The 23241-nt window shown below is 42.7% G+C and overlaps 1 protein-coding gene across 3 annotated transcripts in view; it reads left to right on the top strand.

Moving 5' to 3' along the window:
- Positions 1–23241, top strand: part of LOC132881548 (rho-associated protein kinase 2-like) — a 240113-nt gene that overhangs the window by 77435 nt on the left and 139437 nt on the right. For all 3 annotated transcript variants that reach the window (XM_060914115.1, XM_060914116.1, XM_060914117.1), the window contains exons 11-15: positions 3894–3982; positions 4101–4149; positions 12830–12965; positions 16026–16117; positions 22853–23099. In XM_060914115.1, the coding sequence (XP_060770098.1) occupies positions 3894–3982; positions 4101–4149; positions 12830–12965; positions 16026–16117; positions 22853–23099 (613 nt within the window). The remainder of the gene's footprint in view (positions 1–3893; positions 3983–4100; positions 4150–12829; positions 12966–16025; positions 16118–22852; positions 23100–23241) is intronic.

Raw genomic sequence — 23241 nt, forward strand, 5'->3', positions numbered from 1 at the left:
ATGTTGAGCTCCCTCCAGCCAGTGCCTCCACTCCTTAAGGGCCAGTTTGACAGCAAGCAGTTTTTGATCCCCCACATCATAATGGGACTCCGCAGGACTCAGGTGATGGGAGAAGTATTCGCAGGGGTGCAACCTTCCATCCGAGAGTTGAAAGAGGATAGTGCCGACGCCACTGTCCGAAGCGTCCACCTCGACAATGAAGGGTTGCGATGTGTCAGGGAGGACCAGAATGGGTGCAGTACAGAAGCGGTGCTTGAGGTCCTTGAAAGCCTTCTCTGCCTGAGGAGACCAGACAAAAGACCCCCCTGTCCTTTTGGTGAGGTCAGATATGGGCGCTGCTACTGAACTGAAGTTTCTGACAAACTTGTGGTAGAAGTTAGCAAATCCTAAAAACCGCTGAACTCCTTTAACGGACTCGGGAGTGGGCTAGTCCCAGATGGCCAGGGTCTTGGCTGGATCCATCTGAAGTTGTCCTGTCCATACAATGAAGCCCAGAAAGGAGACCTCTGGGACATGAAATTCACATTTCTGGGCTTTCAGAAACAGATTGTTTTTCAGCAGCCTTTGAAGAACCTGACAGACATGGTGGCGGTGCTCATGCAAGGACTTGGAGAATATTAAAATGTCGTCGAGGTAAACAAAAGCATATTTGTTGATCATATCCCTCAGGACATCATTGATAAGGCCCTGAAAGACTGCTGGTGCATTGGTAAGTCCAAAGGGCATCACTTGGTACTCTTGTGTCCTGATGGGGTGTTAAAGGCAGTCTTCCATTCATTTTCCTGACAGATACGAATGAGGTGGTATGCATTCCGTAAATCCAACTTAGTGAAGACTGTAGCACCGTGGAGCAGGTCGAATGCTGTGGACATCAGCGGAAGGGGATAGCGGTTGCGCACTGTGATGTTATTCAGGCCCCTGTAGTCAATACACGGTCACAATCCCCCATCCTTCTTGCTGACAAAGAAGAAGCCTGCACCAGCAGGTGAGGTGGAGGGGCGGATGAATCCAGAGGCCAGGGCATCCTTGATGTATTCATCCATGGCCTTGCATTCTGGCTGAGAAAGGAAAAACAGCCTGCCCCGAGGAGGGGTAGCACTGGGGAGCAAGTCTATGGCACAGTCATAGGCACAGTGAGGAGGAAGAGTGGTGGCCCTACTCTACACTAAAAACCTCCTTCAAATCCCAGTACTCTGTGGGAACTTGAGATAACTCGGTGAGATCAGGGGGCTTGGCAGGAGACATAGGAGAACTAGAGAGCAGACAAGAGGCATGGCATGTAGGGCCCCATTCCACAACCTGGCTTGTTACCCAGTCTATGCAAGGGTTGTGGCGGGTGAGCCAAGGAAAGCCTAGAATCACTGGGAACTCTGGTGAATGAATCAGGTGCAGGGATATTTCTTCTCTGTGACCTGGAGACTGGAGAAGAACTGGAGAAGTTACTTGGGTGATTCTTCCATCACCTAAAGCTTGGCCATCCAGAGCAGACACAGACAACGGAGCTTCAAGGGGTACAGTAGGGACATTGATTCTTCAGGCAAAGTGAACATCCATAAAATTTCCAGCAGCCCTGGAGTCTAACACTGCTTGGCAAGAGTGGACGGACTCACCCCAGGAGATGGAGACAGGGATGTAGACTCCTTGGCCAGGAAGTTTGGGAGAGAGGGTAGTCCCTGTCACAACCCTCCCTCGGCTGGATGGGACGGTCCTTTTCCCAAGAGCTCAGGACATGATGCTCGGAAATGGCCAGGCTTGCCACAGTAGATGCAGCACTTGTCCCTCCTTCTGTGCTCCCTCTCAGATGCGGAGAGACGAGTACGGCAAACTTGCATGGGCTCCGGACGAACACTGGAGGAGGTGGACGGACTCCAGGTTGAAGCAGTGAGGTAAGGGAAGCTCAGGTCTTGGCTACGCTCTCTAATCCTGTTATCAAGGTGAATGGCATGTGAGATCAGAGTTTCAAGGTCACTTGGGCAACCTATCAAGGCCAGACTGTCTTTGGTGGAGTCAGACAGACCATGGTGGAAAGCTGAAGCCAGGGCAGTCTCATTCCATCCACTGATTGCTGTGAGCGTCCGGAACGAGATGGCATAGTCTGCGACACTTCCTCCCTGCCGGATGGACATGAGCTTCCTGGCTGCATCTTTGCTGATGTCCGACTGATCGAAAACACGAAGCATCTCCTCCGTAAACCTCTTGAAATCGGAGCACTCGGGTCCCTGTCTCTGCCAGATGGCTGTTGCCCAAGCTCATGCCTTATCAGCCAACAATGTTATCACATATGCAATCTTGCTGCGGTCAGTAGTGTAGGTGGTAGGCTGGAGCTCAAAGGTGAGTTGACACTGGGTAAGGAACTCCCGGCACTCACCATCATACCTCTGTGGTGCAGGAAGGCGGGGTTCATGAGGTGAAGGAGGCAGCATGGCAGGAGGCAGTGGAGCTGGAGCAGAGGTAGGATCAGAGGAGTCAGCTGTGCAAGGGCATTCCCAATTTGCTGAAGCAGTGCATTGTGGTGAGCAAGGGTCTCTTGTTGGCTTACAAGTGCTTGTCCATGGTAGCTTCAAAGCTTGTTAAGGCGGCCATTATCTTCTGAAGTTATGTCGGGTAGACAGCTGAAGAAGCCTCTGCCGAGTCCATCATGGCTGAGTCTTTTCTGTTAGATTGGGCTGGGAATCAATCCCAGGTCGCTGGTGTAGTAACCCAGCAAACACCCACTAGGCTAAGCAGAGGAATGACTCAAGTGCAGAGGAGTGAGGCCAAAGCTAAAGTTCAGTGAAGTTTATTTGCCAAAGCTCAGAAGTCCAGGAAAATCCACAGCTTGTGATAAAGCAAAATCCACAAAGGTAAAACTTCTACCAGTCAGGTCAATCCCAACACACAGGAGATACAAGAAAAACATCCAAAAGTTTCAAGAGTCCAAAAATCCAAAACCCAGGAAGAGAAAGCAAAAATCCAAATGCTCAGAAGATACAAAAAAATGGCAAAGTTCCAAGTTAACAAAAAATAGTCCAAATGTCCCAAAAGAGCAGTATTCCAAAAACAAAAGTCAACAGGCAAAGGTACGCAGTACAAAAGGTGACTCACCATCAAACAGCACAAAAGACTCAGTGACTAGAAACACAAAATGGGGTAGTATAAATACCCAAAGTAATTGAACACATGACCAGGTCAAAATTGGCAATTAAGAATGGGCGGGACAGTTAACAAGGCACATGACCATCAAAACAGAGAAGCACATGGCTGTCAAAACAAACACAAACCACCTAGCTGTCAAAACAAACATGACATGACAAAGATACAATAGCGGCCTCTAGAGGCCAAGATAGTCACAAAGCCTAACAAAATCCCCACAACCACACCCCAGAATCTAGTGGAAAGCCTTCCAAGAAGAGTGGGGCTTATTATAACAGTTAAGGGGGAATAAATCTGGAATAGGACGTTCAACAAGCACATTTGAATGAATGAATGAATTTATTTATTTATTTCGAACATGTATAAAAATGTATGTAACTATTTGTACATACAAAAGAAAGAAAACGAGAAAGTGACAAAAAAAGAATAAATAAAATACATAAAGAGCTAAGACATTACAATACACCGCACATTGTTCGAAAAAATCACATTTAGATGTGATGGTCCATAAACCCTTGGCCATTGAGTGTATTAACATATACAACTTGTTCTTTTTTAAACCAGATTAATAAGTTGGTTCGAGGGTTGGTTTCTGATCCTTAGACAGGAGTGTTAACCATAAAAGTTAACCATATTACTTTCAAGCCAACACTGTTGGGTACCTGAATTTATGTCCATATCTGCTGCCTGATGATTACTTTTGTTTAAATTAACACATTCCATCCTATCTCTTTGTCACTATCAATTTTCTGTCTCTTTAGACTGATGATGTGCAAAAGAAACTGATTAATTTAGAAGAGAAGTTCAAACATGAGATGCAAGCTAAGGATGAACTAGAAAGCAAATGCAGGTACAGCTCATCACACACATGCACGCACGCGCACGCATGCACGCACACACACACATTTAGACTGTGAATGAAATCATCTGTTGATGTGTCTTTCATTTTTACACTTTTACCTCAACAGAAGTGCAAACGAGCGACTCGATAAACTGTCCAAAGAGCTTGAAGAGGAGGTAAGAGGAACCTCAAACTATTATTCATCATAAACGATCCATAGTCGTAAACATAACCACAGCACATTTATCCTACAACCCTTCATTTGTTCTGGCATCATGAAGGATTCTACAGGCATATGCAGTTAAATAGACTCATTTGTCCTCCATTATTGCAGCGACCGAAAGAAATGTGAAGTCTGTAACTAGAGCAGTTTTTTCAGTTCAGTGGTTCCAAACAAGCTACCTATTTTTTACTGCCTTTTGGAGTGACTGAATTTTTCTGTCATGTGAGAGATTGATCTAAATACAACCCCGATTCCAAAAAAGTTGGGACAAATTACAAATTGTAAATAAAAACGGAATGCAATAATTTACAAATCTCAAAAACTGATATTGTATTCACAATAGAACATAGACAACATATCAAATGTTGAAAGTGAGACATTTTGAAATTTCATGCCAAATATTGGCTCATTTGAAATTTCATGACAGCAACACATCTCAAAAAAGTTGGGACAGGGGCAATAAGAGGCTGGAAAAGTTAAAGGTACAAAAAAGGAACAGCTGGAGGACCAAATTGCAACTCATTAGGTCAATTGGCAATAGGTCATTAACATGACTGGGTATAAAAAGAGCATCTTGGACTGGCAGCAGCTCTCAGAAGAAAAGATGGGAAGAGGCTCACCAATCCCCCTAATTCTGCGCTGACAAATAGTGGAGCAATATCAGAAAGGAGTTCAACAGTGTAAAATTGAAAAGAGTTTGAACATATCATCATCTACAGCGCATAATATCATCAAAAGATTCAGAGAATCTGGAAGAATCTCTGTGCGTAAGGGTCAAGGCCAGAAAACCATACTGGGTGCCCGTGATCTTCGGGCCCTTAGACGACACTGCATTACATACAGGCATGCTTCTGTATTGGAAATCACAAAATGGGCTCAGGAATATTTCCAGAGAACATTATCTGTGAACACAATTCACCATGCCATCCGCCGTTGCCAGCTAAAACTCTATAGTTCAAAGAAGAAGCCGTATCTAAACATGATCCAGAAGCGCAGACGTCTTCTCTGGACCAAGACTCATTTAAAATGGACTGTGGCAAAGTGGAAAACTGTTCTGTGGTCAGACGAATCAAAATTTGAAGTTCTTTATGGAAATCAGGGACGCCGTGTTATTCGGACTAAAGAGGAGAAGGACGACCCAAGTTGTTATCAGCGCTCAGTTCAGAAGCCTGCATCTCTGATGGTATGGGGTTGCATTAGTGCGTGTGGCATGGGCAGCTTACACATCTGGAAAGACACCATCAATGCTGAAAGGTATATCCAGGTTCTAGAGCAACATATGCTCCCATCCAGACGATGTCTCTTTCAGGAAAGACCTTGCATTTTCCAACATGACAATGCCAAACCACATACCGCATCAATTACAGCATCATGGCTGCATAGAAGAAGGGTCCGGGTACTGAACTGGCCAGCCTGCAGTCCAGATCTTTCACCCATAGAAAACATTTGGCGCATCATAAAACGGAAGATAGGACAAATAAGACCTAAGACAGTTGAGCAACTAGAATCCTACATTAGACAAGAATGGGTTAACGTTCCTATCCCTAAACTTGAGCAACTTGTCTCCTCAGTCCCCAGACATTTACAGACTGTTGTAAAGAGAAAAGGGGATGTCTCACAGTGGTAAACATGGCCTTGTCCCAACTTTTTTGAGATGTGTTGTTGTCATGAAATTTAAAATCACCTAATTTTTCTCTTTAAATGACACATTTTCTCAGTTTAAACATTTGATATGTCATCTATGTTCTATTCTGAATAAAATATGGAATTTTGAAACTTCCACATCATTGTATTTCATTTTTATTTACAATTTGTACTTTGTCCCAACTTTTTTGGAATCGGGGTTGTATCTACAGTGGTGCTTGAACATGTGTGAACCCTTTAGAATTTTCTATATTTCTGCATAAATATGACCTAAAACATCATCAGATTTTCACACAAGTCCGAAAAGTAGATAAAGAGAACCCAGTTAAACAAATGAGACAAAAATATTATACTTGGTCATTTATTTATTGAAGAAAATGATCCAATATTACATATCTGTGAGTGGCAAAAGTATGTGAACCTCTAGGATTAGCAGTTGATTTGAAGGTGAAATTAGAGTCAGGTGTTTTCAATCAATGGGATGACAATCAGGTGTGAGTGGTTATCAGTGTTGGGGAGTAACGAATTACATGTAACGACGTTACGTAATTTAATTACAAAAAAAGTGTAACTGTAATTCGTTACAGTTACAACAGGAAAATATGTAATTCAGTTACAGTTACTTATGGAAATATTGAGAATTACAATTTTAGTTACATTTGAAAAACAAAAACCTTTGCGACATGAGCAAGGATATTTTTATTGCTTTGCGCATAATTTTGCTGTTTCCCGCCACGGCTCCTTGTCTGTCCTGGGTTTTCCTAAAATGTTTGCCAGCAGCAGCGCCACTCTGTTTCTGTGCTTGAGCACTAGAGCAGCAAGAAGCGCGCGGTTCGGTTCAGTTCAGCTCAAGCAGTAGTCATGTCAGACACCTTCAAGCATTGGAAATTTAAGAAGCATTTCATCTACATCACTGAAAATGGCTCAAATTTAACTGTCCAATGCAAGCAGTGTTTGCCGGCCATCAAGAAGTTGTCCACGTCGAAGCAGTCTATGTCAAACCTAAGCAGTGGCGGAACAAGTCAGAGCCGGGCCGGGGGCGGGGCAAATGACCGGGCCCTTTATTAAAGCTTATCATATCATTTTAGGCTACAAAATGTCCGCAACTGCGGTGTTTACCAATTTCAACACTACCGGGTGCAACTATGTTATTTAGTACATCAAGTCCTTCAAACGAACATGTAACTCAGAAACAAAAAACATTAGGATACTGTACATGGCTCATAATAAAACATCAATAGCCTATACTGCGCACATTATTTGAAGGGCATACGAATGAGCGCTCAGAGGTTGCAACGGTGACAGGAAGAGTCAGAAATAAAAGGAGGGCGGTGCATGTTTTCAGCAAAATTGGCCCGATCAGTCGGAAAACACTCTAGAGGAGGGTTTTCACCATCCACAGTCTGCGTGTCAGCTGTAGTGTGAGGAGACCGGCTGCTTTCATTTCCAGTGTCCAGCGCGGGTGGGGAGGGGGGCTGTCAAGCACCAGGTCTGGCTCTACCCTGGAGCAGCTCGCAACTGCTGAGTCCCTAACATCACTATACAGCGGAGAGAGAAAAAAGTGGATGAATGTAGCAACTCGTCTAATATCAGGAAAGTAGCCTATATAATTCAGAAAGGAAAAATGGTGGCGTATAAGCTCTAAGGGACTGGGCTAACCAGATTAAAGCCAACGTTATAAGCACATTAAAGCTAACATCGTCTGATTGTTTGAAATTCTAGGCTACCTGTCAGTCTGGCTCCCTGCTAGCAGTATTGGTGGGCCTGAATTGCTGCCAACATTGTCGGGTTCATTTCCATGACCATGAGGACGAACTAAATATGTGTCCAGTTTAAGTAATTTAGCCTTTCCCTGCTCCCTTTTTTCCCTTTCTTTTCGCTTCGCCGCTCCACTTTTATGTTTATATGAACTCTTGTTAACTATCGTAGTAAAAATGCTTGTAGCATAACCAACTCTGTTGACAAGTGACTGATGACGTTGTGGAGAGTGATGACGATTTTACCCAAAATACACTTGGAGACAATATCTTATTAAATTTGCACGCTGTAAAGCAAAACGTGAGAGTGAAAAGCAGGACAGTTATACAAAACATTTTATTCTATATTTTACAGCTGTTAAATCTTGAGTGAATCTTGAGTTCAGTTTTTAGCAACTATGAGGCATAACTCACCCTGACTGTGTCAAGCTATAAGCCCTAACACAACCCCTGAGCTTCGGCAACATACATTATCTTACAACATTGTACACGCTCGCGCGCTTGACTATTTGCAACACATTGCAATGATTTTAAGGGGTGCATCAGATAACTCCCCGGGCCCTCACACGGGCCTGGGCATGAGCACGACGAATGTAATCTCGAAGGACTGAGTGTAAGCGATATATCGGGCTTATCTCCGGGCCCTCGCCGGGGGCGGTTCACCCTCTCAGCCCCCCCTACGGTCCGCCCCAGAACCTAAGGAAACATTTAGAGGTAAGTGCAACTCACTGGTTTATTTCCGATCAGAAGGCATTCATTTTGAGGTTGTAAGCACATTAACAGCAAGGTAGGCTATGCTGACGAAATATGTTGAACTACCAGCTCTAGAACAACTGACACCCACCTACATACCATCGTTGTTATTAATCCCAGTGGGCAACATAATATAATGATGTACGATTGATTCACTGTCATATATCACAACAACGGTTAAGCACACATGTCGTTTCCCTAGTTAGCTACATGCTAGGCTACTACCATTCACTTGAATTTGTTTATTGTATTTTTTTGTAATCAACATTCCATTGACTCTTAAATGTTCAATGACTGACTACCCATCGTCAGTCTTAATTCTTGATGGGCTGTATTGTGCCATGTTTCATTTTACAAGCAAAGAGAAAAACAAGAAAAATAAAATGTGATGTAAAAGTCTCACTTTGGTTATTTATTACTAGATTAAAGTAGAACACTTCATTGTCATTGCACATGTATGAAGTAATGAAATGCAGTTTGGCATCTAATCAAGTGCAACACGTGCAGACTGCACATAATGCAGTATTTAGAGACAAAATGCCATTATTTACAGCTAGTGTAAGTAAAGATGGTTATATGTGCAGAGCATGTATGCGCAGAGTATGTACAATGTAGTTATGGCAGTACAATGCACAGGGCAATGAAAAATAGCATGGTATAAATAAATGTGATGAATACAGATGGAATCATTATACAGGTAATCCTATACCACTGTAGATAGGGCTATACAGATGTGAATTGAAGAGGAACACTATATGGATGGTAAGGTGTGGATAGAGGGGAATGAAAGACTGGTCTTTGGGAAGAGTTCAATAAGGTGACCGCTGTGGGAAAGAAGTGGTTTCTGAACCTGCTTGTGTAGTCTGCAAACTGTGAAAACGGTAGAGCCTAGGGGAGGAACAGAAGAGTATGGCCCCTATGACAGGAGTCTGAGAATCACATGCATGGTGCAAGCATCTCTTATGGACCTCCTGTGATTGCTTGTCAGCAATTCCCTCTCAGCTTAGTACTGCTTTAAGGTTCACACTGTCGGTTTTCAAAAATTAAATGGTGAACATGGGTCAATATTCATTAAAACCTTAAAGTAATTAAAAAGTAATCCAAAAGTAACTAGTTACATTACTTTTTAAAAGTAATTGAAAAAGTTACACTACAATTACATTTTAAACAAGGTAACTTGTAACTGTAACGAATTACATTTTTAAAGTAACTTACCCAACACTGGTGGTTATCCTGTTTTATTCAAAGAACAGAGCTCTATCAAAGTCTGATCTTCACAACACGTTTGTGGAAGTGTATCATGGCATGAACAAAGGAGATTTCTGAGGACCTCAGAAAAAGCATTGTTGATACTCATCAGGCTGGAAAAGGTTACAAAACCATCTCTAAAGAGTTTGGACTCCACCAATCCACAGTCAGACAGATTGTGTACAAATGGAGGAAATTCAAGATCATTGTTACCCTCCCCAGGAGTGGTCAACCAACAAAGATCACTCCAAGAGCAAGGCATGTAATAGTCGGCGAGGTCACAAAGGACCCCAGGGTAACTTCTAAGCAACTGAAGACCTCTCTCACATTGGCTAATGTTAATGTTCATGAGTCCACCATCAGGAGAACACTGAACAACAATGGTGTGCATGGCAGGGTTGCAAGGAGAAAGCCCCTGCTCTCCCAAAAGAACATTGCTGCTTGTCTGCAGTTTGCTAAAGACCACGTGGACAAGCCAGAAGGCTATTGGAAAAATGTTTTGTGGACGGATGAGACCAAAATAGAACTTTTTGGTTTAAATGAGCAGCGTTATGTTTGGAGAAAGGAAAACACTGCATTCCAGCATAAGAACCTTATCCCATCTGTGAAACATGGTGGTGGTAGTATCATGGTTTGGGCCTGTTTTGCTGCATCTGGGCCAGGACGGCTTGCCATCATTGATGGAACAATGAATTCTGAATCATACCAGCAAATTCTAAAGGAAAATGTCAGGACATCTGTCCATGAACTGAATCTCAAGAGAAGGTGGGTCATGCAGCAAGACGATGACCCTAAGCACACAAGTTGTTCTACCAAAGAATGGTTAAAGAAGAATAAAGTTAATGTTTTGGAATGGCCAAGTCAAAGTCCTGACCTTAATCCAATCGAAATGTTGTGGAAGGACCTGAAGTGAGCAGTTCATGTGAGGAAACCCACCAACATCCCAGAGCTGAAGCTGTTCTGTATGGAGGAACGGGCTAAAATTCCTCCAAGCCGGTGTGCAGGACTGATCAACAGTTACCGGAAACATTTAGGCCGAATCCCATTTCACCCCTTGGACCAACCCCTTGGCCCTTCCCCTCCATTTTGCGCGTTCACGTGAAGGGGTAGGGGTATCCCAATCCCAGTTAACGCGGAGGGGTAGGGGAAGGGGTAGGGCTTCTGTACCCCTCCAAACGGAGATTTTCCTGGAGCTGACTCCGAACGAAGGGGTTTGAGTGATTTCCCACAATGCCATGCGGATTTTAGCGAGATTTCATGCGGATTTCAGAAAGATGGCAGTTCCCGCGACGAAAGATTGTCATAAATGTATTTTCTCCATTATTTACGTGTTTTAAGTTGTTATCCAGAGGAAACACGCCGCTTGATTCGCTTTCGAGCTGAGAATGAGCAGCGATTTCTGAAATCCAAGCTGCTGCTAAAAAGCTTTGGGAGTGAGTATTGTTTTCGGTTGCTTGACTGCGTACGTTTTGTTCTGTTATTCTCGCTTTTATTGTTTACATGAGTGTTCTGACACCTCATTCTGTCGGATGTGGTGCACGAAGCGCCAAAGATATCCCATTCAGTGGTGTTAGTTAACAAATCACACCCTGCCAGCAGAGATTTCTGGCTCTGACTGTAGCGGCTGGTCGCAGCCAATGACGCATTTGTTTGCGTTTTGCTAACGTAAACGCTGACGGAGGTACGCGATGACGTATGCGATCGTTGAAGGGCTATCCCAATACGTAGGGGTTGAATTTCAAGCCCTATCCCTTGTAGCTCAGTTTCAAGGGGAAGGGCCAAGGGGAAGGGGGAGGGGGAGGGGGAGGGGTAGAAATTAGAATTGGGATTGGGCCTTAGTTGCGGTTATTGCTGCACAAGGGGGTCACACCAGATACTGAAAGCAAAGGTTCACATACTTTTGCCACTCACAGATATGTAATATTGGATCATTTTCCTCAATAAATAAAAGACCAAGTATAATATTTTTGTCTCATTTGTTTAACTGGGTTCTCTTTATCTACTTTTAGGACTTGTGTGAAAATCTGATGATGCTTTAGGTCATATTTAGGCAGAAATATAGAAAATTCTAAAGGGTTCACAAACTTTCAAGCACCACTGTAACTGTAATTTTCCCATGACTAAATTTAATTTACATAGAACATAGAGGACAAGCAAGCAAATGGAGAAGTTTTCTGTGATGAGCTGTTTAACATTTATGTTAGGAGTTATCAGTGTCAGTGCTTAAGAACAGAGGTGTTTAGCAGTGTTTCAGTTACTAACTTGTTTTGTAGACATCTCACAATATAAAATGTGACTACAAATGGGTAAATTGTATGAGGTTCTTCTGTAATAAATAACAAAAGTAATCACTGGGAAGTAACTTGTGCAACTTGTAAGAGGAATAAAACAACTTGCGAATGAAACACCTTGGAATGAAACATGACAGACCATATTATTGTTGAAAAATAATGAAAGACACAACGGTGTAATATGATATGATTCCAGTGTCACCCTGAAAAAAAAAAAAAATTCTATCACAGCATGTCCTGAAGTGTTTTATTCCCCTAAATATTTCCTATAATTTGTATTTTAGTCAAATGTTTGGTTTACTGGATTGTGCCCATATGAAGTAGAGAGACTACAAATTCATGACTGCACATGACATTTAAATTACTTTATAACAAATGTGCAGTCACGAGTGTACATATGAAAACAGTAGTAAAACAAAGAGTTATGGATTGTATTAAGTCAAATTATTTGAATGATTTGAAGGCACAATTACACCTAAAAGTTAATTTGATGAGCAGTGTGTGTTTAATATTTTAAGTAATTTATTGAGCTTGCATTTGAATGATTATTGTACAGCATTTACAACACAAGGCCAAATCTGTGTTGTGGTGTTTACTGTTGTGGATTTTAGTGCTCTCTCATGATCAGGAAGTGTCAGTTGACTGAGGAATGCCAGAAGCTCTTTGTTTATAACTCTATTTTGAATGCTATAAATGGAACTGTCAGTGAAACCAGATTGGAATTGGTCTCAACTGATGTGTTTTTATCTACCTGTGTTAGACACAGCTGATTTTTGGTATCATTTGGGCCTGACTACAAGCATCTAAATTACTGGTTCTGTACTTTTTAAAGGTTTTTACCAGTCTGAACTAATTAAATCTGCCTTGTCATTTGTATTGAATTTCTACTGAAAAGTAATGTTTTCTCTTCTCATTTTTTTGTTTTTCACTGTTTGTATAGATGAGTGTGAGGCACAGAGCAGAGGATTCCTTGAGGAAACTGGAGAGAGAGAAAGCCCTGCTGCAGCACCAGAACACAGAAAACCTGAGGAAGGCTGAACTCGAGACAGAGCGAAAACGTGGCTTAGAAAACGAAGGTCAGTACACTTCAGAAAGCGTTCAAGGAACACTACCCCTTCTTTGTTGAACATCTGACTATAATTTAATGCTCATTACTGTCACTTGAGCATTAAACACAAAGCACTGCTGCTGATATGCTAAATATTTCCATCCCTGAACACTGACCCAACTGTTTACAGACTGTTTTGACCATCAAACTATTTGCTTGTTCTTAGTCATGGTGAGAATAATACAGGGTGTTTCAAAAAAATTTGATATTATTTAAGATGTAAATATCCCAGAAACTACATAGTCTAGGCAAATGAAACTGAACAGGCTTAATGTTGAGCAATATAAGATTTATTCCTCAAAATTTGAATGAGAAATTGCAAGGTATGTGAATTCCATGAACGATTTCACAAATTTTCAATATGCGCCGCCTGAGATATGGCACACGTCAAGTCGATAGTCGAGCTCTTGCCAAACAGGCTGCAGCATGTCTTTGGTAACAGTCTCCAGTGCGGCATTGATTCTCTGTTTGAGTTCCTCTAGGTTTGCAGGAAGAGGAGGGACATAGACCAGTCCCTTCACATAGCCCCAGAGAAAAAAAATTACAAGATGTCAGTTCAGGTGAACATGGTAGCCATTTCAACAACACATTTTATCACCAGCATGCCTGATCCATCTCCCTGGCAGATACTCATTGAGATAAGCCCGCACAGTGAGCTTCCAGTGAGGTGGAGCCCTGTCCTGTTGAAAAATGAATGGCACTTCTATACCTAAAAAGATAACAACAAAAAACATTAAACATAACATTTTTACCTGTTTCCACACAAGCTGTTAAAATTTTAGGCCAATTGAACGAGAATTGGCAAAGTTATTACTTACTTACTTACTTACGCCTACCGCCCAATTTTGGGCATAGGCCACGAACAAGTGCTCTCCAGTCATCGCGATCCTGGGCGATCTTTTCCAGTTATCCCCATGTATAGCCAGACCTCTTCACATCTGCATCTAGTTCACGGCGCCAGCTGTTTCTTGGCCTGCCCCTCTTCCTTCTCCCTTGTGGGTTCCAGAAAAGGGCCTGTCTTGCGGTGTTTGATGCAGGTTTGCGAAGGGTATGGCCAACCCACTTCCATCTTCTTTGGAGGATCTCTTCTTCTACAGGCTGTTGTCCTGTTTGGCACCACAGCTCCAGGTTATTGATGGTATTTGGCCAGTATACTCTTAGGATCCGCCTGAGGCAGGTATTGATGAAGGCCTGGATTTTATTCATGGTGTTGGCCGTTGTCCTCCAGGTCTCTGCGCCATACAGAAGTATAGGCTTTATAGGAGTTAAACATCCTGATTTTGATGTTGCGTGGCAATTCCGACGATCGCCAGACATTCCTCAGCTGGTGGAAAGCTGCCCTTGCCTTTCCAATCCGTACCTTTACATCAGCATCAGTCCCACCCATTTTGTCCACTACGCTTCCAAGATAGGTGAAACTCTCCATTTCCTCTATTACTTCTCCCTCTATCCTGATTGGGGTTGTGTTGTTATTGTTTACTTTAAGGATCTTGCTCTTCCCTTTGTGTATAATGAGGCCAAGACGTGCTGAGTAAGTTGCTATGGTTGTGGTTTTCTCCTGCATTTGTTGATGGGTGTGAGAAAGAAGTACCAGGTCATCAGCAAAGTCAAGGTCTTCCAGTTGCGACCAAGGTGTCCATTGGATGCCATTCCTCTTTTGGGCAGTTGATGTCTTCATTACCCAGTCTATCGCCAACAGGAAAAGAAAGGGTGATAATAGGCATCCTTGTCTAACTCCTGTCCTTACATGAAAGGCTTCTGTGAGATGTTGGCCATGAACCACTCTGCAGGTCATTCCCTCATATGAGTTCCTGATGATGTTGGTTATCTTTTCTGGCACCCCATAGTGCCTCAGTAGTCTCCAGATAGTCTGTCTATCTACACTGTCAAATGCCTTCTCGTAATCAATAAAATTTACATACAGAGGTGAGTTCCACTCCAAGGATTGCTCCAGGATAATCCTTAATGTTGTTATTTGGTCTGTGCAGGATCTGTTCTTCCTAAATCCTGCTTGTTGTTCTCGGAGATGTGGGTCGACCATTTCTTTCATCCTGTTTAGGAGGACTCTGTTGAAGATTTTGGCTGGGGTTGAGAGCAATGTTATCCCTCTGTAGTTGGAGCAGGAGCTAAGGTCCCCCTTCTTTGGGAGCTTGATCAGGTGGCCCTCCTTCCATTCTAATGGAATATCCTCCTCCTCCCATATATTTTGGAAAAGGGGATGGAGCATGTCCACAATGGTCACTTCGTCTGCCTTCAAAACTTCTGCAGGAATACCATCAGGTCCAGCGGACTTCCCGCTTCTCAGTTGCTTGATGGCCTTATACATTTCTTCCTTTGATGGAATGTCACAAGCAATAGGGAGATCACAGCTGGCTGGCTGGATATTTATTGGGTTTGGTGGAGAAGGCCTATTCAAGAGTTCCTCAAAATGCTCTACCCATCTCCTCTTTTGTTGTTCTAGCCCTGGAATACTTTTCCCATCTCTGTCCTTCACTGGCCTCTCTGGTTGGTTAAATTTACCTGAGAGCTTTTTGAAGTTGGCATACAGCTCCCTCATGTTGCCCTTTTGGGCTTCGTCTTCTGCCTCGGATGCCAGGGTTTCCATATATCTTCTCTTGTCTGCTCTTAAACCCTTCTTAACTATTGTTTGCTTTTGTATATTCTTCTTTGGTCTTAACTTTCCTAGCATGCGTGCGGCTGTTGTTCATATCTGCTTTCTTCCTTTTCCTCTCCTGTATGTTTTTTAACGTCTCCGCTGAGATCCATTCTTTATGTCCCTGCTTCTTGTAACCCAGCACTTCTTGGCATGTTGATGTTACTGCCTCTACAACAACAGGCTGAGGAAAAGACTATAGATGAAAAGTGGCAGAGTATTAAAGAGGCAAAGTTATTAGATTGTGAAATTATATCAATTTTTTCGAAACACCCTGTATTAGCTGATGTTCATTTGCTTGCAGTCATACCCATTTGCGTCGTGTTTTTATACACCTATAAAGAATTAGTTCAGCTAACACTCTGTGTTTTGCAGTAAGCAGTTTGAAAGAGCAGCTGGCTGAGCTGAAGAAGAAGAGCCTTAACTCACAGATCTCCACTGAGAGAAATATCCATCTAGAGAGACAGGTCAGTGTGTGGTGAAGGATTTCAGAGGAACACGCATCACCTATTATTAGTACACTTAGCATTTTTGTTTGTGTAGATGTAAGTGTAACTTGTTCGTAAAAGACCAATGCATTTTCATTTGATTGGATGCAGGGACATTGGAACTTTTTTCTTGGAGTGGGTGTTGTAAATGGGGGGTGGGGTGTATGGGGCATGTACTGCTTCATCCGTCACATTGTTATCAGTTCTTTTGTGGTGCCCACCCTGGACAGTGCCGTCTAACACAACATTGCTGATTAGACTGAGCTATTAATGAGCTTGAATTTCAAAAATCAATGACTTGAGAAGTATGAATTCTTTCTCTTTCCAAGTTTGTGAATATTCTCAGTCATCCAGGTCATAGTAACTATGGGTGGTAAAAGAGAGCAACTGGACTTGCTTGAAGATTCTTGAAGACGTTTCACGTCTCATCCGAAAGGCTTCTTCAGTTCTGTCTGACTGGTAGGGAGTATCAGGTATTTATCCTCTCATGGATGAAAAGCTCATCTAAGGTGTCGTTGAGTCATCCTGTTGGTGTGGGTCACTGGGGGCTGAATGTGAATGGCCTCGAGAGTCGTTAGGGTGATCAATGGATTGCCCGTTAAGGTGATCAATGGAATGCTGATTCTCTCTGTCCTCCTGTGAGCCACTGAAAACAGCTGGGTTTTGGTGTGCATTCAGTTGTCTGGGAAGTGTGCCAAGGACTGCATTGTAGGTGGCTGATAAATTATGTCTTAGACCCCCACCTCTGTTCAGTGATGGCCGTTCCAGGTTGACAAAAATGGCTTCTTTAACTCCTCGCTCATACCAACGATCCTCTCTGGCTAAAATGCATACATTGGAATCCTGAAATGAGTGTCCTTTGTTGTTAAGATGAAGGTAGACAGCAGAGTCCTGGCCTGAGGAACTGGCTCTCCTGTGTTGAGCCATACGCCTGTGAAGCGGTTGCTTGGTTTCACCAATATACGAGTCCGTGCATTGCTCACTGCACTGAATTGCATACACCACATTGTCCTGTTTGTGTCTGGGTATTCTGTCCTTAGGGTGGACCAATTTCTGCTTCAGGGTGTTACTGGATCTGAAACGTACCAGAATGTTGTGTTTGTAGAAGATCCTCCTGAGTTTCTCAGATAGACCAGAAATGTAGGGAATGACAATGTTCTTGCATTTGTTCCTGTTATCCTCCTTGTCTGTTATGTTCCTTTTCCTGCTCTTGAAGAAAGACCAGTTGGGATACCCACAGTTCTGAAGTGCTTTCCTGATGTGATTCTGCTCCTTCTCTTTTCCCTCTACCGTTGTAGGGATGTTCTGAGCCCTGTGTTGCAAGGTCCTAATGACCCCCAATTTGTGTTCCAGTGGGTGGTGAGAATCGAAGAGTAGGTACTGGTCCGTGTGTGTGGGTTTCCGGTAGACCTCGATGCTAAGGCTTCTGTCTTGTCTAATGTGTACATCACAATCCAAGAAGACTAGATTATTCCCACTTACATCCTCCCGAGTGAAATTGATGTTGATATCCACTGCATTGATGTGTTTAGAGAAGGCTTCCACTTCATGGGCTTTGATTTTAACCCAGGTGTCATCCACGTATCTGAACCAGTGGCTGGGAGCAACTCCTGAAAAAGTGGTCAAAGCTTTATGTTCCACTTCCTCCATGTAAAGATTGGCCACAATAGGGGACACCGGTGAGCCCATGGCACATCCATGCTTCTGTCTGTAGAAACTTTCATTAAACTGGAAATAAGTGGTAGTCAGGCAGAGGTCAAGCAGGGTGCAAATCTGGTCCGTGGTGAGGTTCGTTCTATCCAGTAAGGTGTTGTCTTGAAGGAGTCATTTTCTAACAGATTCAACTGCTTCTGTGGTGGGAATGCAGGTGAAAAGAGAAGTGACATCATAAGAAACCATGGTTTCATCTAAGTCTAGTTTGAGGTCTGCAACTTTAGTAGCAAAATCTTGGGAGTTTTTGACGTGATGTAGCGTATTCCCAACAAGAGGAGCCAGGATGGTGGCTAGGTGTTTGGCAATGTTATAGGTGACAGAGTTTATACTGCTGATGATAGGTCTGAGTGGAGCTCCTTCCTTGTGAATCTTGGGGAGTCCGTATATGAGAGAAATGGCTTCCCCAGGGTACAATCTGTAGTACAGAGAGGAAATGTCTGCATTCCAAACCCACCTGCATTCCCACCACAGAAGCAGTTGAATCTGTTAGAAAACAACTCCTTCAAGACAACACCTTACTGGATAGAACGAACCTCACCATGGACCAGATTTGCACCCTGCTTGACCTCTGCCTGACTACCACTTATTTCCAGTTTAATGAAAGTTTCTACAGACAGAAGCATGGATGTGCCATGGGCTCACTGGTGTCCCCTATTGTGGCCAATCTTTACATGGAGGAAGTGGAACATAAAGCTTTGACCACTTTTTCAGGAGTTGCTCCCAGCCACTGGTTCAGATATGTGGATGACACCTGGGTTAAAATCAAAGCCCATGAAGTGGAAGCCTTCTCTAAACACATCAATGCAGTGGATATCAACATCAATTTCACTTGGGAGGACGTAAGTGGGAATAATCTAGCCTTCTTGGATTGTGATGTACACATTAGACAAGACAGAAGCCTAAGCATCGAGGTCTACCGGAAACCCACACACACGGACCAGTACCTACTCTTCGATTCTCACCACCCACTGGAACACAAATTGGGGGTCATTAGGACCTTGCAACACAGGGCTCAGAACATCCCTACAATGGTAGAGGGAAAAGAGAAGGAGCAGAATCACATCAGGAAAGCACTTCAGAACTGTGGGTATCCCAACTGGTCTTTCTTCAAGAGCAGGAAAAGGAACATAACGGACAAGGAGGATAACAGGAACAAACGCAAGAACATTGCCATTCCCTACATTTCTGGTCTATCTGAGAAACTCAGGAGGATCTTCTACAAACACAACATTCCGGTACATTTCAGACCCAGTAACACCCTGAAGCAGAAATTGGTCCACCCTAAGGACAGAATACCCAGACACAAACAGGACAATGTGGTGTATGCAATTCAGTGCAGTGAGCAATGCACGGACTCGTATATTGGTGAAACCAAGCAACCGCTTCACAGGCGTATGGCTCAACACAGGAGAGCCAGTTCCTCAGGCCAGGACTCTGCTGTCTACCTTCATCTTAACAACAAAGGACACTCATTTCAGGATTCCAATGTACGCATTTTAGCCAGAGAGGATCGTTGGTATGAGCGAGGAGTTAAAGAAGCCATTTTTGTCAACCTGGAATGGCCACCACTGAACAGAGGTGGGGGTCTAAGACATAATTTATCAGCCACCTACAATGCAGTCCTTGGCACACTTCCCAGACAACTGAATGCACACCAAAACCCAGCTGTTTTCAGTGGCTCACAGGAGGACAGAGAGAATCAGCATTCCATTGATCACCTTAACGGGCAATCCATTGATCACCCTAACGACTCTCGAGGCCATTCACATTCAGCCCCCAGTGACCCACACCAACAGGATGACTCAACGACACCTTAGATGAGCTTTTCATCCATGAGAGGATAAATACCTGATACTCCCTACCAGTCAGACAGAACTGAAGAAGCCTTTCGGATGAGACGTGAAACGTCTTCAAGAATCTTCAAGCAAGTCCAGTTGCTCTCTTTTACCACCCATAGTTTCTCTTTCCAACTTACTCTTGACAGCTGATCTGCACCATTTGTGTAAGAAATGTTCAGGTATTTTACTTAAGAAAAGGACTAATACCACACTATGAAAATACTGCACTACAAGTAAAAGGCCTTCATTAAAACCCTTACTTATCCAAAAGTTTGTGAATATTATCAGCAAACTTTTTTTTTCATGTAAAGTAATACAATTTTCTTAAAGTATATAAAGTAAAAGTACTTGGGCAGTAAAACTGTCCCTGTCCATGTTTTACTATTATATATGATGGTTTTGGATTAATGTCACTGCTATATTAATTAATGTGTATGTTGCATTTTACTGCTAGGTGTTTAAGGTTGAGGTAATTTTAATGATATATAATTTAATTTATATACTTTGGGAACCATGTATCTTGAAAAAGTCAGCTTTTCTTGAGCTCAGAAAAACGACCCTGTTTTCATCTTTGTGACAATAAATTTGCCAGCTAATTAAAAAATGTTATCTGAAAAGTAACTAGTAGCTAAAACTGTTCGACAAATGTAGTCGAATATTTGCCTCTGTGATATAGCCTCATGGAGTAGAAGTATAAAGTTGCATTTAATACTTGTATTTTTAAGTACCTTTATTTTATGCAAGTAAAATACAAGTACCTCAAATTTGTACTTTAAGTACAGTACTCAAGTTAATTACATTCCACCACAATGCTGTCATTCTCTGCAATGTACCAGGCTGAGGGAGCAATGTGCCTTTGAACCAGGTAGCCTTGCAGGAGTGAGTGAAGCTTTTCTTGGTGAATTTTCAGACAGAGTGCATAGTTCTCTGTTGGGCTGAAAGACAGTGCACATGCCTTTTGAGTAGCCTCAGGAAATGTTGAAGGAAGACTGGTACTCCTGAGTGGGAAGGGCTGCTCTCTGTCTCTCTCTCAGGTACATTAAGTGACTTAGCTGGCTTAGAGGGAGGTAACGGTTTTGAAAAATAATCAAATATACTCTTTTGTGACATCATGATTCAAGCTGCTAGCCTAATTTGACACCAACTGCTAGATAACCAGGTCAAAGTGTGCACACATGAGCATCAAAAGTTCATGCAACACATGATGTCTACAGGAGGCTTTTCATTTTTGGCAATCACATCACAAGGCTACAAAACTGTCATAATCGAGCTGTTTGAGACAGTGAGGTAGTCAGGATGCATGTGCAAGAAAGCAGTTTATTAAAAACAGGCAAACAAATCCAAAACAATCATCAGGCTCAGAAAAAGTAAACAGTTAGGGTAGGTTGATCAGCAAACAGCACAGAGTAGGCAAAAAAAAACCCAAACAGAACACACAAATAACCAAAGGCTTAGTAATGGACTGGAACTTGCGCATTACAGTGTGCGCGTGTATTACATCCTTATATTTGGAGTCTGTAATCATCTGTGTATGTGGAACAGATGTACGCAACTCCCAGGCATGTACATGGACCTGTGGTGCATTATGGGAACTGAAGTCTGGCCGTGCACCACTACAAATCCTGTAAGGAGCTGCTTGGCTGCACAAGGTGCGCAGCACAGTACACAGAGCGAAGGAGGGTTCATGACAGAAAGTATATATTCTTTATGATAGTAATAAACATCTCATCTCATTATCTGTAGCCGCTTTATCCTGTTCTACAGGGTCACAGGCAAGCTGGAGCCTATCCCAGCTGACTATGGGCGAAAGGCGGGGTACACCCTGGACAAGTCGCCAGGTCATTACAGGGCCAACACATAGACACAGACAACCATTCACACTCACATTCACACCTACGGTCAATTTAGAGTCACCAGTTAACCTAACCTGCATGTCTTTGGACTGTGGGGGAAACCGGAGCACCCGGAGGAAACCCACGCGGACACGGGGAGAACATGCAAACTCCACACAGAAAGGCCCTCGCCAGCCACGGGGCTTGAACCCGGACCTTCTTGCTGTGAGGCAACAGTGCTAACCACTACACCACTGTGCCGCCCAGTAATAAACATGAAAGTCAAATAAATTTAAGTACCAGGTATTTATTTAAAAAAAAAAAACCTTGGTGTGGTAAAGAGAATGCTGTCAATGATTAGGTGAAAGTCTGGAAGTCTGCTTTATAGTCCAAATTTGCTTTCATGTTACGTGCAGGACATCAGTGTAAATGAAGGCTAGCCGTCAATGATTTTTCGAGCTTTAAATTAAAAAAAAAAATGACCATGTCAAATTTATGGGTTTTTATTAATGCACTCATGTTATCACTTATATAGTAATGATTTACACATGGAATGGCACTAAATAAATGGATAACAAATCATTTGTAATTGTTGATATGGTGAAGTTTTCTGTAAAGAGACGTTTATGTGGAGCTGAGCCTCCAGTGTCAGTGCTTTGTAACCATCATAAAGCTGTAACTTGGAGTTTTCTGTCATGGGAAATTCTTTAGGACTGAGGCTTTGTGTTTTCTCAGTAACACGACAAACTGTATCTTTTCACTTAAGAGAGGAAACAAAGAGAGGCAGGTGAGGTATTGATGATTTATAACTGTTATAAGTAATAACAGGAACTAACTTGTTTTGCAGACTCTCCACAACTGGAACTAAATGAATAAAAAGAATAGTTCATACTTTAATAAAGAAAAAAATAATTAGCATTTGATAGGTATTCTTTTATTTATATTCATCGTGTTATCTTGGGAACTCAAGAGAATTCACTTTGTATGGGATGCCAGTCCAGAAGAAGCATTGACCTATTTCAGCACTAATTTTTATCCATTTTTTATTAACTTAGTTTTGTTTTATATCAACTTTATTTGATTAGCTTGACTGATTTTATCTGATCCTTTGTTCAGCATTTCAGTCAACATCTTTGGTTTTTAAATGTGCTTAATAAATCAACTCGATGACTTGAATGAAATGAAAATTGTGTTAATAATATAAGCTGCATTTCAAGTGCAGTGTTTGGTATGTGATGATAGCTGATAAAATATTGGATGAACTACATGCACTCTCTACACACCTCCCATTTCTCCTTCACTTCTTCCTTCTTTTTTCTCTCCCTTTGTAGCTGGAAGAAGTGAATGCTAAGCTGCAAGACAAGGTGGAAGAGTCAGGCCGAGTGAAGAAAGCTCAGGCCGAGGCAGTGAGACAGACACAGCAGCTGGAGCTTTTACTCAGAGAGCTACAGGAGAGACTGACTCAGCTGGAGAGCAGCCGCCTCGGCCTGGAGCAGGACAACCTCAGCCTGCAGAGTGCCCTAGAGACTGAGAAGAGGGAGCGCAGTCTCAGCTCTGAGACCATCACTGACCTGCAAGGTGAAGGAAAATATATCCTAGGAGACAATGAGGTGTGGGTGTGGATGAAAAGCTAGGGACTGTGGAAAGAAAATGGTGAAGAAGGAGTATTTCTGGACTCTTTGGGGTTTTAAATGTAACTGTCTCTGTGTGTGTGTGTGTG

This window comes from Neoarius graeffei, chromosome 2 (genome assembly GCF_027579695.1).
Source record: "Neoarius graeffei isolate fNeoGra1 chromosome 2, fNeoGra1.pri, whole genome shotgun sequence".
In the NCBI taxonomy this organism is placed as follows: domain Eukaryota; kingdom Metazoa; phylum Chordata; class Actinopteri; order Siluriformes; family Ariidae; genus Neoarius; species Neoarius graeffei.